At 37.8% G+C, this 15,158-nt stretch overlaps 2 protein-coding genes and 2 non-coding genes across 8 annotated transcripts in view; 3 read left to right on the top strand and 1 right to left on the bottom strand.

Moving 5' to 3' along the window:
• The first annotated feature begins 807 nt into the window (after window positions 1-807).
• On the top strand, window positions 808-909 carry LOC111804591. The gene has a single exon (XR_002816555.1). It is a non-coding gene; the product is annotated as a small nucleolar RNA snoR109 (small nucleolar RNA).
• A 2,894-nt stretch (window positions 910-3,803) lies between these two features.
• LOC111804592 lies at window positions 3,804-3,905 on the top strand. Its single transcript, XR_002816556.1, has one exon. It is a non-coding gene; the product is annotated as a small nucleolar RNA snoR109 (small nucleolar RNA).
• A 1,945-nt stretch (window positions 3,906-5,850) lies between these two features.
• On the bottom strand, window positions 5,851-11,548 carry LOC111804014 (phosphatidate cytidylyltransferase 2-like). 4 transcript variants are annotated; one of them, XM_023688659.1, is made up of 13 exons: window positions 11,436-11,548; window positions 11,299-11,332; window positions 10,691-10,822; window positions 10,142-10,395; window positions 9,839-9,990; window positions 9,417-9,558; window positions 9,148-9,304; window positions 8,510-8,557; window positions 8,335-8,421; window positions 7,085-7,213; window positions 6,942-6,998; window positions 6,288-6,371; window positions 5,851-6,187 (listed from the first exon to the last, which is right to left on the bottom strand). In XM_023688659.1, the coding sequence occupies exons 3-13, from the start codon at window positions 10,763-10,765 to the stop codon at window positions 6,104-6,106; spliced, it is 1,269 nt and encodes a 422-aa protein (XP_023544427.1). In that variant the 5' UTR covers window positions 10,766-10,822; window positions 11,299-11,332; window positions 11,436-11,548; the 3' UTR covers window positions 5,851-6,103. The 4 variants fall into 4 exon arrangements, with proteins under 4 accessions (XP_023544427.1, XP_023544426.1, XP_023544430.1 ...); XM_023688658.1 differs by lacking the exon at window positions 11,299-11,332 and having other exon boundaries at window positions 11,404-11,548; XM_023688662.1 differs by lacking the exons at window positions 11,299-11,332; window positions 11,436-11,548 and adding an exon at window positions 11,180-11,290.
• A 902-nt stretch (window positions 11,549-12,450) lies between these two features.
• LOC111803301 (fumarylacetoacetase-like) overlaps window positions 12,451-15,158 on the top strand; it is a 3,889-nt gene continuing 1,181 nt past the window's right edge. For both annotated transcript variants that reach the window (XM_023687638.1, XM_023687639.1), the window contains exons 1-10: window positions 12,451-12,684; window positions 13,054-13,132; window positions 13,343-13,401; window positions 13,485-13,609; window positions 13,703-13,777; window positions 14,171-14,246; window positions 14,372-14,471; window positions 14,546-14,605; window positions 14,799-14,869; window positions 15,015-15,077. In XM_023687638.1, coding sequence (XP_023543406.1) covers window positions 12,481-12,684; window positions 13,054-13,132; window positions 13,343-13,401; window positions 13,485-13,609; window positions 13,703-13,777; window positions 14,171-14,246; window positions 14,372-14,471; window positions 14,546-14,605; window positions 14,799-14,869; window positions 15,015-15,077 — 912 coding nt within the window. In that variant the 5' untranslated portion in view covers window positions 12,451-12,480. The remainder of the gene's footprint in view (window positions 12,685-13,053; window positions 13,133-13,342; window positions 13,402-13,484; window positions 13,610-13,702; window positions 13,778-14,170; window positions 14,247-14,371; window positions 14,472-14,545; window positions 14,606-14,798; window positions 14,870-15,014; window positions 15,078-15,158) is intronic.

The raw sequence follows: 15,158 nt of genomic DNA, 5'->3' as shown, positions 1-15,158 counted from the left end.
GGGCATTTTTCACCTGCATCCTCACCGATGGCGCCATAACCAAGAGAGTCTGCGGCTGCTGGGGTCACCACAAATGAGGAAACGAGCATCATAATGATGCAGATTGCAAACATTTTGGTGGAAGCTGCCATTTTATTTTCTACGATGGATGGAAGATTGGATGTTTGGAGGTTTGGTTTGAATGAAGCCTGCACAATGTGGCTATGAATCTGAGCTTATATTGCCTTTCGAGCCACCCTCCATGGACCATGTATTGCTTTCGCTTCTATTTTTGGTACCATCCCTTGGCTTTTGTTAGTTAGTTCGTTTTTGTTGGGTCTTTGTGGTTGCCATTAGCCACGCGATTCAAGCGAGTCAATGAGTCGATTTTTACTTGAATCTTCAAAAGTGAAAATGTATTAAAAAATATTATTATATATTTTTAATGAATTATACATTTATAATACTTGATAAAAATATTTATTGGGTTAATTCAACATAAATTCATTATTATTATTTTAAATTCAAATTAGTCTAATTTGGTGGAAAACCCTATCTCGTCGCATGGAGAGATCAACGGTCACGATCTTTCGTTCCATCCGCCTTTGCCGTTCAGTGAATTTTTCTATTAAATGGCCTTGCTAGGGTTCATATCAACTACTCCTCACCGCAGCCTCCTTAATCACGATTTCATATTATCACCTATGCGTTCGCCGCTCTGAGATTTTTTTTTTGGTTTCGCATCTGAACTTGATTATTGAGATCTGTTTTCTTGAGTCTGCATTGTACCAAGAGAAGGGCGATTCCCTTGTTCTTGACCTGCCGAAGAGGCTGCAGATAAATCAAACCAGAGAAGTTATCTGGCCGGTCGTTGTTTCAGATCTAATCGGATCTTCGTCGACGAATCTGCTTACCGAACTTCTTACATTTTCTGATCTTTTTTTTTTTTCTGTGTTTCTTCCTTCTTAATCTGGTTTCTTTGATCTTTTTAATCTCTGGTTTTGTTTAATTATGAGAAGGGGAGATGAGTGAGATGGCATAGGTTTTAGCCTTTTCATGAGAACCTTCTCGCATATTGATTTTTTATGTGTCACCTTCCAGGCAAACTGCTTTGATGTCCCAGTAGTTTGCGTCTATCGGTGCCTACATTTCTTCCATTTTCTCTGATTTTAAGGTTTTAAATTGGTTCCATTTCTGAAGTTCTTAAGAATAAGCTGAAGAGATACAAATTTGGATCGAGATGACACTTCTTTTTAATTTTCTTTAGAAGACTCGTCAAGATAGATTCTGAAGTTGTTGGGGCTATTCCGATCGGTAGTAGTCAAGATCAAGCTAAAGCCTCCATTATAAATCTACACAGATTGCTCTGAAATTTTGCTGCTATGGACAAAGGAAATTACAAAGGAACATTAAGAATCAATATGCGAACAATGAACATGAACTAGTTCTGTGTACAATTTATTGACCTATGAAGGCTACCAGCAACCCTGAAACATCAATAATCCTGAAACATCAATAATTCTGGTCCGCTTGTAAGAATCAAACCATTTTGCCAGCATGAACCCGTTTCTTCTCCATGGAGGCACACTCTGAACTATCCTTATTTTTGCGGGGGCTCAAACAGATTCTGTGACTCGATTGCCCCTGCATCTGTATGAAAGGTTCTTCTAAACTGACATTTTCTATCTCCCCTACCGAAGTGACACATCATCTCCTTAAATTAACGATAAAATGAAGCTAAAGTGATCGGCGGCGGATTTTCCGGCGAATAGTCGGTGCTGCTGTGCTATAGAACGGCATTAGCAGCGTGGCAGAAGACCGCGGCTAACCTATACATTCTGTTCACCGTAGTTGAGAATTTTGCGATGGTTGTAGAAGAAAAGGGACGTGGCGGAGAAATTGCAAGTATTTACGACTGTCAGTTCAAAAATTAAAATTTTCTTCTCCAAAAAAAAAAGAATTAAAGCCATAATCATGATAACATATTCCTTAGTTAGGCCCGGTAGCCTGCTTGGTTTAGAGAGTTGGGCCTCTTTGGGATAAGAATACAATGGGCTTGGGTGCCGGCATTTGCCAGAAAGAGACTGAAGTTGGGCCGGTAGCCTGCTATCGGGCCTGCTTTGGATAATTATTGGTTGGGCCTGGATGCCGGATGGGCCAGAGCATGTTTTGGATAAGAATAGATTAGGCTTGGGTGCCGACTTGGGCCAGAAGTAAACTATAGAGTTGGGGCCGGATTTCAAAATGGCCCGTTTATAGAAATACAATGGGCTTGGGTGCCGGCATTTGCCAGAAAGAGACTGAAGTTGGGCCGGTAGCCTGCTATCGGGCCTGCTTTGGATAATTATTGGTTGGGCCTGGATGCCGGATGGGCCAGAGCATGTTTTGGATAAGAATAGATTAGGCTTGGGTGCCGACTTGGGCCAGAAGTAAACTATAGAGTTGGGGCCGGATTTCAGAATGGCCCGTTTATAGAAATATGGCAAACCAGAACTACTAGCCTTCAAATCCAAGAAAAGAAAGAAGCTGTTGGAAGTTGTTGGTCTTCGTCCTGTTCTTTCTTTGAAGGGGAGGACATATTATCACCCATCTTTTTCTATTGATTTTAAATTGGATAAGTTTTTTTTTTTTTTTAATTTTTTTAATTATTTTTTTATTTTTATTTTACAATTAAATGAAAATATAAAATGATATTTTAAAGTATGATATTTGTGGTAATTGATCGCACATACAACTAAACTAAAAATTAAAATTTGTCGAAAAAAAATAAACTTTATGGGCACATTTGAGAGAAATTATTTAATTTTACACGAGAAAGAATTATAAAATAATTTGAATGGAGATGGTTATTATAGAGCAGAATGAGGGGAGAATCTAGTTGCCTCTGCACATCTTATCGGCCTCACATCCTCTGTTATAATTGTTGGCTGGATCTCCTTGTGTTTCGCATTTGCCATCGGGGCATTTTTCACCTGCATCCTCACCGATGGCGCCATAACCAAGAGACTCTGCGGCTGCTGGGGTCACCACAAATGAGGAAACGAGCATCGTAATGATGCAGATTGCAAACATTTTGGTGGAAGCTGCCATTTTATTTTCTAAGATGGATGGAAGATGGGATGTTTGGAGGTTTGGTTTGAATGAAGCCTGCACAATGTGGCTATGAATCTGAGCTTATATTGCCTTTCGAGCCACCCTCCATGGACCATGAATTGCCTTCGCTTCTATTTTTGGCACCATCCCTTGGCTTTAGTTAGTTAGTTAGTTTTGTTGGGTCTTTGTGGTTGCCATTAGCCGCGCGATTCAAGCGAGTCAATGAGTCGATTTTGACTTACTCTTCGAGAGTGAAAATGCATTAAAAAATATTATTTTATATTTTTAATGGATTAAAAATATATAATATTTGACAAAAAATATTATTGCGTTAATTCAGTATAAATTTGTACAAAACGTTTGAATTAGTGAGGTTACTCAATTTATTATTATTATTTTAAATTTAAATAAGTGTGAATGAGTCTAATTAGTAATTTGGCGGAGAAACCCTATCTCGTCGCATGGAGAGATCAACGGTCACGATCTCCCGTACTCATCCGCCTTTGCGGTTTACTGAATCTTTTTTTTCTATTAAATGGCCTTGCTAGGGTTCTTAGCCACTACTCCTCACCGTAGCCTCCTTAATCACGACTTCATCTTCTTACGTCTCCGTTCATCTGAAGCATTTTATTTTTTTCGTTTCGCATATTATTTTGATTCTTGAGATCTGTTTTCTTGATTCTGCATTGTACCAAGAGAAGGGTGACTCCCTTGTTCTTGACCTGCCGAAGAGGCTGCAGATAAATCAAACCAGAGAAGTTATCTGGCCGGTCGTTGTTTCAGATCTAATCGGATCTTCATCGACGAATCTGCTTACCGAACTTCTAACATTTTCTGATCTTTTTTCTGTCTTACTACATTCTTAATCTCTGTTCTTTGATCTGTTTAATATCTGGTTTTGTTTAATTACGAGAAGGGGAGGTTAGCGAAACAACATTAGTTTTTGGCTTTTCATGAGAACCTTCTCTGATATCAATTTTTAATGTGATACCTTCCAGGCAAACTGCTTTGATTTCCCAGTAGCGTGCGTCTATCGGTGCCTACATTTCATCTATTTTCCCTGATTTAAAGGTTTTAAATGGTGTTCCCTTTCCGAAGTTCCTATTAAGATAGATTCTGCAGTTGGTGCTATTCCGAACAATTATAACTAAGAACAATCAAAAGCCCCATTGTAAATCTGTACGGATTTCTCTGGAATTTTGCTGCTATGGACAACAGATCACACATGAACATAAAGCATCAACCCTAATAATATGAACAATCTACAGGAACTAGTTTTGTGCAGAATTAATTTTCCTATGAAGGCTACAACCGCAACCCATCGCCACCCATAAAAAATGAAAGAGGTTAAATTTAAACTTTCATGCCTTCATTTCGCCTGGATTCGCCCCTGCAATGGTCTGCTTACGAATCAAGCCATTGTGGCTCATAAGTTTCAACACCTGCTTGAATACCCCCAGTTTCCGGACCTTGATCTTTTGAATGTGTTCGAGTAATGGTAATCAAAATACGTGTCTTATCAAATGCTCGCCTTCCCTAGATGACTCGAGTTTCACCATCGTCGCTTTGCCGTAGCCTGCTTGGATTACAGTGTCGTGCCGTCTTTCAATGGGCCTCCATGCCTCTTGGGCCTTTAGGCTTGTTGGGCCATTGTATGGTTTGGATAATTATCGATTCGGCCTTGGCGTCGGCTTGGGCCAGAAATAGACTAAAGAGTTGGGCCCGGAAGTGTGCTTGGATTATAGAGTCAGCATGCTTTGGATAAGAATATGTTGGGCCTGAGTGTCGGCATGGACCAGAAAAATCGGCTTGGGCCAGAAAGAGTTTCGGCTCAGCATGGGCCAGTAAGAGATGAAAGAGTTCCTCTCTGTTTGGGCCAGTAGGAGTCGAAAGAGTTCGGCTCGGGCCAGTAGGGAGTCGAAAGAGTTCGGCTCGGGCCAGTAGGGAGTCGAAAGAGATCGGCTCGGGCCAGAAGGATGTCGAAAGAGATCGGCTCGGGCCAGAAGGATGTCGAGGAATAGATTAGGCCCTGGTGTCGACTTGGGCTAGGCCTTGTTGCCTGTTTGGTTAGAATGTCGGGCCGGCTTTTGATAATGATAGGTTGGGCCTGGGTGTCGATATGGGCCAGAATGAGACTAGAGAGTTGGGTACCGTAGCCTTGTTGGATTAGAGATTCGGGCCTGCTTTGGAGAGGAATAGGTTGGTCTGTGGTGTCGGTTTGGGCCAGAAAGACACTAAAGAGTCGGGTCTGCTTTTGATAAGAACAGGTTGGGCCTTTCGATAAGAACAGATTGGGCCTTGGTGCTGCTTTGGGCCATTGACTAAGGAGTTGGGCCAAACTGTCGGATGTACACACAAGATGCCTCGGCTAAGCGGTTAGCAAGACTGTACTCGTTGACGTTTCTCTTAGGCATTTTGTGTTGCGTCGATCGGGGTTACTGCAAGAAGATATCAGATTGGACCATCAATCCTCAAGGTCATGCCTTGTGGCATGTTTTCATGGGTTTGAGTTCCTATTTTGCAAACACATTCTTAATGTTTTGTCGGGCGCAGCAAAAGAGGATGGGCCACTCAAGTTCTTCATTTAATGGGAATTTTTCCGAAAGTGAAGACCAGGCTCAAATTTTGACCTATGTTGACTGTTTAAATGGAGGTATAGAGAGACAAAATGCGACCTTTTTGGCATTGTTTCTTTTTCTTCTCACTTAGGAATGATTAGAAAGTTAACCCTTGATTTTCACTCCTCTATTGAGTTGAAAGTTGATATATACACTATAACTTGAAATAAACAATCAATTTTACATTGCATATTCTCTTTGATGAGCAATATAACAGCTAAAATACAAGACATCTATTCAGGCTATCCAACGAGATTATTAAGAAGGTTATCATCTATGAATAATCGCCAAGGAACGCTACATATGTAAGCTGGGGCGACAAGAATAAATCATTACATGATATTTTTAATTTATTTCACAATGTTACAACATCCGAACTTTCTGAAACAATGAGAGAATGAAGGCATCAGATTCTAGCCAACCACCCGCTGTTGCAAGATTTGCCCAAGCTTCAAGTATAGAGCTGCTTGTTCCTCGAGTGTGAGATTCACTAATATCTATAAATGCAGCAATACACCAAGTACATGGATTTTACAACTATTGGGTAAGAACTTAAATCACCGTAAAATGAAACAAAAAAAAGGGGCAAAAGATTACCTGGTCCAAGATTGTGTCAACGGATAGGTTCTGAGCCATAACAAAGGATTGATGATATATGTAGGCGAATACAGCCATCACCATCTACATAAAGTTTCAGGAAATTATGGCAGTGAACAAATTAGGAAAGTAACACTATCTGGTAAGCAACACAATATTATTCATACTTTGTAAACCTGCTAGAACCTCCCCCTAAATAGAGGACAAAGTCACGAAAACTACTTGTTCCCATCTTCAAAGGGGTAGGTTGTAATCAAAATACAATCAGACAGATCAATGGATGAGAAATTGGAAATTTTCAAACAAAAATGTAACCATTCTAATAATAGCCACCGCCCATCAAGGGTTTAACCTCTACAAGATTACTGCAGTTAGTTGGACAGTCTTTGAAAATAATTTCATCACGTTTTGGTACTTCTAACCCTCAAAGGTTCGGGGTAGAAATCATTTGAAACATAGTCGCAATTAGCTTTAAGAATCACTATCAAGTTCCATTTAGAGAACCTAACTGTAAAAGTCATCCAAATGATCCACCCAGTGTCTGAAATCTAATGTATGAATCTATGGTTTCTTCTCCAGATCTATTGTTGATCAAGAGTTTTGCATTAGTAAATTAATTAAAGGCACCAACGTCCAGAGTTCTTGGTGGCTCACCTGGCAATCCATTCTATCTGTAATTCCACCATGTCCAGGAATACTATCACCAAAATCCTGCATCAAACAGAGAAAATGATATGAGATAGCTCATCTCAAAGTTGAGACTTTCCAAAACAACACAGACGGTATTCGGAATGAACCTTCACTTTGAAAGCTCTTTTGAAACCACTTGCAAAGAAGCCTCCAAAAGGAGCAATTATTGATGCAAATAAACCAAGGCATAACGCATGTCCTTGAACTGGCAATATGCTTACCTTCCTCCATGGAAACTGAAAGAGAACATAGAAATGTGAGTTCCTCACTAATTTGGAACAACTTCATGAAGTGTAAGCTAAACAATATTGGAAAAAAAAGAGGTGGAAAAATAGATGTACGGCAGATCAAAGGTGCCAAAAAGGCCATTCATGGCATCAAGAAATATATTTGTGAAAGATTCAATATATGTTATTAGTTATAGACAATTTTGTAGGGGCACAACAGATTCAATATATGTGAAAGATTTAGCTCGTATTTTCTCTCTTATGTAAATTAAAAGGGCGGTGGAGGACTAATTGATGCCAACAACTTGCGTAGAAAATCCTCAAAATAAAAAAGTAAAAACAACATAATGCCAAAAACTGAAAAGATATTTGATAGAGCCCAAATGTATGAAATATAAAAGATAACAAATTACAACACCCCAAGTATTCGAGGTACTTGAACCCTCCCCTCTTGAGATCATTCTCAAGTCCTAATTCACTCACCAAAATAATGTCCAACCTCCTTCCTTGCTCTCTTTACTTACCACCAAATACCCTAACAACTTCTTTACCTAATTACTAATGTACCATTAATAATATCCTTATCATTACCTGCCCCTCAAACACATTGTCCTCGAGGTGTGGTTAAATAAAACAAAAATCAAAATTGGTTACATAGTAAATCAGCAAACATATCTAAAAGATACGCATCAAAGGGATACAATATTCTTTTAGTTCTCTCTCTACACTACACATCATTTCTATCCCACTCAGGGTCCCTAGGCAATTCTGTCTTCTCCTTGTTCCTCTCTAAAGCGCAAATGGCTTCAAGGGGCTCTCCCTTATTCATCATGTAGCTCAAATGGCTTACTCCTATCAAGTGAAGTTTTGAGTGGCTCATAGACTTGCTGATTTTTCCAATAGTTCTAAGTTCAATCAAATGTAAAAGTGAACTTCTCCAATCAAAAGTAAAATGCAAAGTGATCGGAGATCAGCAATATAACTCACCCAAAGTCAGGTCCAAGACATACATAGAGATGCACATATTGGAGATAATTTTACATTAAGGTTAGAAGAATGCCAGAATAAGAAGCGATAAAAGAGATATACCATTCATATTAAATAAGATTCAATTTATAGTCAACACTGACCCAATCAGGAGTCCATCCTGGTAAAGTGAAATATTCGGGCTTAAACAAAGGACCAGGATCACAGTGAAGCCAACCAGTTGATAAATCCTGAGATTGTTGAACCATGTGAAGAAAAATTTCAAAATAAAAACAAGTCTCTTCAAAAGCAAGAAAGATGATTTTGCAAGACAATTACCGTTCTTGGACAAGTAAGCCACTGATAACGACCCATGACATTAGCAAGCTGCAAAAACAAATGAAAAGGCCATGTTCATTAACTACAAATGTCGAACGANAGCCACTGATAACGACCCATGACATTAGCAAGCTGCAAAAACGAATGAATAGGCCATGTTCATTAACTACAAATGTCGAACGACAAACAGAATGCTAACAAGTAATCAATACCAAAAGAAACCATCTATGACGGACTCACATACATAACCTAGTTTAGCAATTTTTACATGAAAAATACTAATCCGGTCAATGATCAGTGTCCACCTTCGCCAATACAATTAAATTAAAGCACTACTTGAGGCAAGTAATCCAAACATGATAGTCTGGTGCTTCTTAATTAATTTTGAAACGAAAACTACGAAGCTCTATCATGACCAGTCGTGCAATATCAATAAAANTACAATTAAATTAAAGCACTACTTGAGGCAAGTAATCCAAACGTGATAGTACTGGTGCTTCATAATTAATTTTGAAAACGAAAACTACGGAGTCTCTATCATGACCAGTCGAGCAATATCAATAACANAATAAAAGGTTGAAGTAACAAACTCATCAAATTCAGTGACAAAAATGGAATGCAAGGAAAAAATTGCTCACAGCAAAAGCAGATATGACAGTCATAATGGAGGCTCCTATAAATCCCTCCCAAGTTTTCTTTGGAGATAACTTGATCAATGGCGTTCTTCCAAAGAAGAAACCAAATATATAGGCAGCAATGTCATTGATAACAATAAGTGATGCTGGTAGGAGAAACCTGCAGAATAATACTCATTAAGGAAAAAGTGAAATTCCAGGGTAAACTGCAAACCACAGAAGATTTGATTTTCAATAACATAACATTTTCCCCTTTGAGAAGGTTGAATTACCAGATGATTCCTTCAAAAATATTGGCCACTGTGAAAGAGGACTGTGTAAAAACAACGATTAGAATCATATGCGTCCATGCATACTGGCCAAATTGATATTTGTACATCTTCTTCTTTAAAGTAAGAATGAACCACATAAAACCTGAGCCCAACCAAAAGCAGAGAAATAACGAGGGAAAAATGTTACAACGCTGTCATGAAATTTTAAATTTCCAGACAATTGAAAAAACTAATATAATAATGCAAAAGAAAATTTTGAAAGTGAATGAATAAATGGAAATTAAATAAAAAAAATCCATAGAATTTTCACACACAGAATTGCAGTTATAAACTGCACACCATGAAATGATGTTGATAGCACAGGTTAAAGTTTCAAGAAGATGAGATTTAAAACAGGAACACTATAAAAAAGGATCACAAACCTGCAATATATAAGGAATAACAAATAACCATATGGTACTTGATGAGACTGCTCACTAGCTGATATAAAAATTTATCTGAAGTGACAGTATTAACAAGCCGCTGACTTAAAATGCGACCATACACAAAAAGCATTGCTGTGAAGAAGAAGTACCTGCACTTGAGTTTTAATCAATTAGTAAATACAGAATGCAAGCTCCTAAAAAGAAGAAACGAGAAGGCATGCTTCTCATAATCAGAAAGTAACAGGTATTGTAGAGACTAGAGGATAGATCAAAGAAAATACAAACAAGCCTTGACATTACCAATTTAATAGTCGAAACCCTGGTAGACGAGTATCCTCACGAGCTTTCCTGAGTAGGTTGAACAGTTCCTTTGCCATGAAAACTTGAATAACCACAACCATGGCAGTAATATAGAGATGCCCACAATATATTATTAATGCAAAACCCCCAATCATCCAAATTGTTGAGTATGCACGGATCACCATCGATTTGTATTTACTCCGGTCATTAACTAGTAAATTTCTTTCATTTGGCTTGCTCTCCTCCGAAGTTACCTAAAAATCAATTGAAAAAAAATATATTAAAATTAATTATATATAAACCATCCAATATCCTGATGCATACTTCCTGCACCTACAGTAAAGGGAATATAGCTAAAAGTAATACCAATGAAGTATAAGCACAGTATTTGAGTTGACATAATTAGGCATTCCTGTTATTACTCCTACTAATAATTTGAGTGCCGTAATACATTTTAAATTGACTATTTGTTGTGGATATTTTCATGTGGAAAAAAGTTAATAGTGAATAAAAATGGTACGCATCAAACAGAGAGAAGGAGTGACACACATCACTTGGGCGCCTGCGATGCCGAGTCCGACCACCCGGAGCCGACGGACTATTGGTATTATTATCGTTTAGCATGGTCAGAAATGCAATTCACAGGATTCTAGAAATCATTAGCTGCACAAGAACTATTCCCTGAAACATCAATTCAAAACAATACCGTAAGTTCGAAGCTCAAAGTAATGATTTCAACGTACATAAACGCGTATAACACACAAAATGTACATAGCAATTCGATGCATAAAAACATGCTAGCATTATCACAAACAGGTTCCGGAAAACCAGCTCGAAAGCTAGACATCCGAAAAGCTCGAATTCAAAAACGAATAAAGCAAAACCGAATACTCGATGTCATTTCCAAAAACAAACAGAAACTACCAAACACTCCAGTAAACAAGTAGTTAAAACTCTAAAGATTAAGAATACTTCAAAGCTTTCTACCAGTTCACTTCTAACTACTGGAGATAAGTCCAATACGATTAAGATTAGTACCTGTAACATCGAAGAGGAAAGAAAATCCTGAAAATTAAGCGAACTCTCCACAGAAAATTCCGAACCAAAGCAAAAACTAGTGCAAAAAAATCAAATAGAGAGAGCGTTGAGAGAGAAACCTGGTCTGGTTTTGCTCAATATGAGAACCATAGGNACAGAAAATTCCGAACCAAAGCAAAAACTAGTGCAAAAAAATAAAATAGAGAGAGCGTTGAGAGAGAAACCTGGTCTGGTTTTGCTCAATGAGAACCATAGCAAGGAAAACTAAAGATTGGCAGAAGAAAAAAGGAACTGAATAAGAATAATTTGAGGATGAGAAACGAACGCAAATCGATTTCTTGTCTAGAGACGGTTTGGAATTCGAATCAATTTCCTTTTTTTTTTCTTAATTATTTTTTCTTATATATATATATATATATATATATATCTCTTCGAGTTGGGATGGCACATATTCGTCGCATAGCGNCTAGAGACGGTTTGGAATTCGAATCAATTTCCTTTTCTTTTTTCTTAATTATTTTTTCTTATATATATATAAATATATATATATATCTCTTCGAGTTGGGATGGCACATATTCGTCGCATAGTGGCCGTTGGATCTTTTCTCATCTTTACACGTGGCCTGCTTCCCTTTCCCCCACGTTGGCTTCTGTTTCTTTGTCCTTTGGCGGCCCCCTGCTTGTTGTAAGTTCTTACCAAATTTTAGTTTAATAGTTTTAAATATTAATTCTTTTTAATTTCAACGCTGAAAAGAGATTTAAAAATAATTCATTTTCAGTCATTTTCAACCATTTGTCAAATATAAAACTCAAATCAAGGGATCAAACGTCACTGTCAAAATTGTCAAGACAATACATTATCTGAAAGTACCGTCAAATTCTAAACCAGTATAATGCTTCTGTTTTGTATTAACCAATCTTTTTTTACCGCCAAATTGAGCGTGTTATTCCATGGGATTTTTTTACCTTTATTTACATAAACTTACATCAACCACAGTAAAAATTGAAGTAAATGTACGAGCTACGCCGTGGACGCCAAATTGTCAACTATTAAAATAATGAAGTTAAAAGAAGATTTTNAAACTTACATCAACCACAGTAAAAATTGAAGTAAATGTACGAACTACGCCGTGGACGCCAAAATGTCAACTATTAAAATAATGAACTTAAAAGAAGAATTTTTTTTTATTAATTTTATTGGCCATTGTATCCCGCGTTCTATAAATAGAGTTGCAGTCCTCACTCTGTTCCGTCTCTTTTTGTTTTCTCTGTCTCGCGCTAAAATCACTGATATCAGGGACATGGCACTGAAGTCTTTCATCGAAGTTCAACCGGATTCTCACTTCTCCATTCAGAATCTCCCCTACGGAGTATTCAAGACTGCACCTGATTCGGTTCAGCGACCTTGTGTGGCTATTGGTGAGTACCTGTTGAACCTCGCTGAGATCGCCGCCGCAGGCCTTTTCGACGGTTCTCTCCTCAAGGACTCTGACTGTTTTGATCAGGTATGTTAAAGGTGAACGGCTTGATAGCGATCTTTAATGTGCGTTATTTACCCCCGCTGGTTTGTCGTTCTTGAGGATGTAAATTTGATAAAAGACATCGGGATCATGACTACAATCTGTAGTTGTATTTTTTTTCTTGAAATGCGGATTGATGGAAATTCATCGATCAACTAAGTAATAAGTCTACGGTAGAGGTCGATGCGTAATTGTGTATGTTAAATTACTCGTGTCGTAAATGTGTATGTTCAAGTATTTGTTGAAATGCCGGTTGATGGAATTTTTTACTACGTCATTCTTTCCTATTCTCTTTTTGTTTCCCCTGGAAAAATTAGCAATCAAGAGGCCTGATCTTTTTAAATTTCGGCGTAGCCTAATCTAAACAAGTTTCTGTCTCTGGGACGGCCTGCTTGGAAGGAAGCTCGTGCGACGCTTCAAAAACTGTTATCATGTATGCTTACTATAACTTTTATAATCAAGTTCTTGAGTCAATATGAGTGCAAATTTCCCAAGAAAATTAAAATTATATAGGTAGGATGAAGTATAAAAATTCAAGGTTTTATTATTTGCATGCTCATTGTTTCTTCCCTGGTAGATAAGTTTCACGTGCATTAACATTCTTATCAAATCAATGGAAAGAACTGGTTTTATTTTGGTGCAGCTACTGAACCAGCCTTGCGTGACAATGAAGCTTTAAGGTCGAGGTCACTTATTCAACTGGTATTGCTATGCAAAAGTCAGAATGTTCAACTTCCTTCCACATCTCTTATCATCTAATGTCAATAAGATGTCTACGTTTTCAGAGAAAAGTTGCAATGGTTGTTCCTGTGGCCATTCAGGACTACACGGACTTCTTTTCGTTTATGCATCTTCCAGACAATTCCAGAGCTGCATCTTGTGGATCTCCAAACAAAATTCTTCCCAATCGGTTTGTGGATACAAAATGTGTAGCAATTAAACCCTTCGAAGTCTCTTTTCTTTTTAAGTTCTGAAAGTTGAAAACCCTTAGTTCTATATATAGGTTCCACCTTCCAATTGCATATCATGGACGTGCATCATCTATTGTCATCTCAGGGACAGACATTGTTCGACCTCGGTACGGTTTTTTTTTCTTTTCTTTTTCCTTCTGAGTTTTCCTTCTTTTGATCGGTAGTTTTTTAGTATCAGAGTAAAGAAAATGTAAAATGAGATGGAACGAAATAAAGGTGCTTAGCTATATGCCAATCTTTTGCCAACCATTCTCTGAAAACTTGACTGGCGATTTCAATATGATGGCATTGGATGTCATCCATTTCAACTTTAATAGGCTTATTTATCTTACTGTCATGATTTGTTCTTGCACATTTCCTTTATACGTTTAACGGGCACTCGTACACTCTTGGTTATTGCTGTTTTAATTCTATGCTCCCATTCTTTCTAGCAAATGGGTCCATTCTTGAAGTAGCTGGCTATTATCTTAGGATTTTTCTCATGTATTTACCTTCTTCAGAGGCCAGAGCTCTCCAATCGTAAACTCTTCACCACACTTTGGTCCTTCCGCCAAGATGGACTTTGAGCTGGAAATGGTGAGAATCCTGAACTCAGATGCGCATGCAGATTTTTAACAAAATTTTGGTTGTGTTATAGGTCATGTTATGTTGTTCTACTTCTTTATGGGTACAATTTTGACATCTGACACTAAATGTTACAGGCTGCTGTTGTTGGTACTGGAAATGAGTTGGGAAAGCCTGTAGATATAAATAAAGCAGAAGATCATATTTTTGGCCTGGTGCTGATGAATGATTGGAGTGGTAAGAATGCTGTGCTAATTTTAAAATTTCTGCTTGCATGCTTGGTCAATGTCGGATACTTCGTCTTTTCACAGCCAGAGACATTCAGGGATGGGAATCTGTTCCTCTAGGGCCCTTTCTTGGGAAGAGTTTCGGTAAGTACAAACATTTTACTTTTTTCTTCTCGTCTTTTGTTCTAGGAGCTTGAGGTAGAACTTATACCATTGCATTTACAGGCTAGAGATTGTAGTTTGCGTAACCTTTGTTAGAACTCTTAACTCGTCGCTATCTCTCTGTTAATGTTTTTAGGGACCTTACCCCTGTTTTCCTACATGATGTTTGTTTTAGGTACTACAATATCCCCATGGATTGTTACACTAGAAGCCTTAGAGCCTTTCAAATGTGATTCTCCAATACAGGTACAACCAGACCATATCATCCCTTTTCTTTTTCTTTTCGTTTTTTTACTTTTCTAAAAAAAAAATAGTAACGCCATTGTTGCCCCTGTTGTATGTTATGTGAAAACGCTCGAACAAGTTAAATGATTTGTGCCTTTTGTTGTAGGACCCACCTCCATTGCCATATCTAGCCGAAAAGACATCCCAGAACTATGACATCTCAATGGAGGTACTTAATTTAGCTTATATAAATCCATTATACAGCATTGTAGCTCATGTTTTTTTTTTTTTTTTTTTTTTTTTTTTTTTT

This window comes from Cucurbita pepo, chromosome LG10 (assembly GCF_002806865.2).
Source record: "Cucurbita pepo subsp. pepo cultivar mu-cu-16 chromosome LG10, ASM280686v2, whole genome shotgun sequence".
NCBI lineage: Eukaryota > Viridiplantae > Streptophyta > Magnoliopsida > Cucurbitales > Cucurbitaceae > Cucurbita > Cucurbita pepo.
This window is presented reverse-complemented; position numbering and strand designations above follow the sequence as displayed.

Bases quoted from the DNA above. Each gene is read 5' to 3' on its own strand.
- LOC111804014 (XM_023688658.1), bottom strand. From the start codon at position 10,765: ATGCTAAACGATAATAATACCAATAGTCCGTCGGCTCCGGGTGGTCGG. The intron at 10,396-10,690 runs GTGTGTCACTCC...ATTGATTTTTAG, and splicing joins ATCGCAGGCGCCCAAGTGAT to GTAACTTCGGAGGAGAGCAA. The intron at 6,188-6,287 runs GTAATCTTTTGC...CTGCATTTATAG, and splicing joins TTGACACAATCTTGGACCAG to ATATTAGTGAATCTCACACT.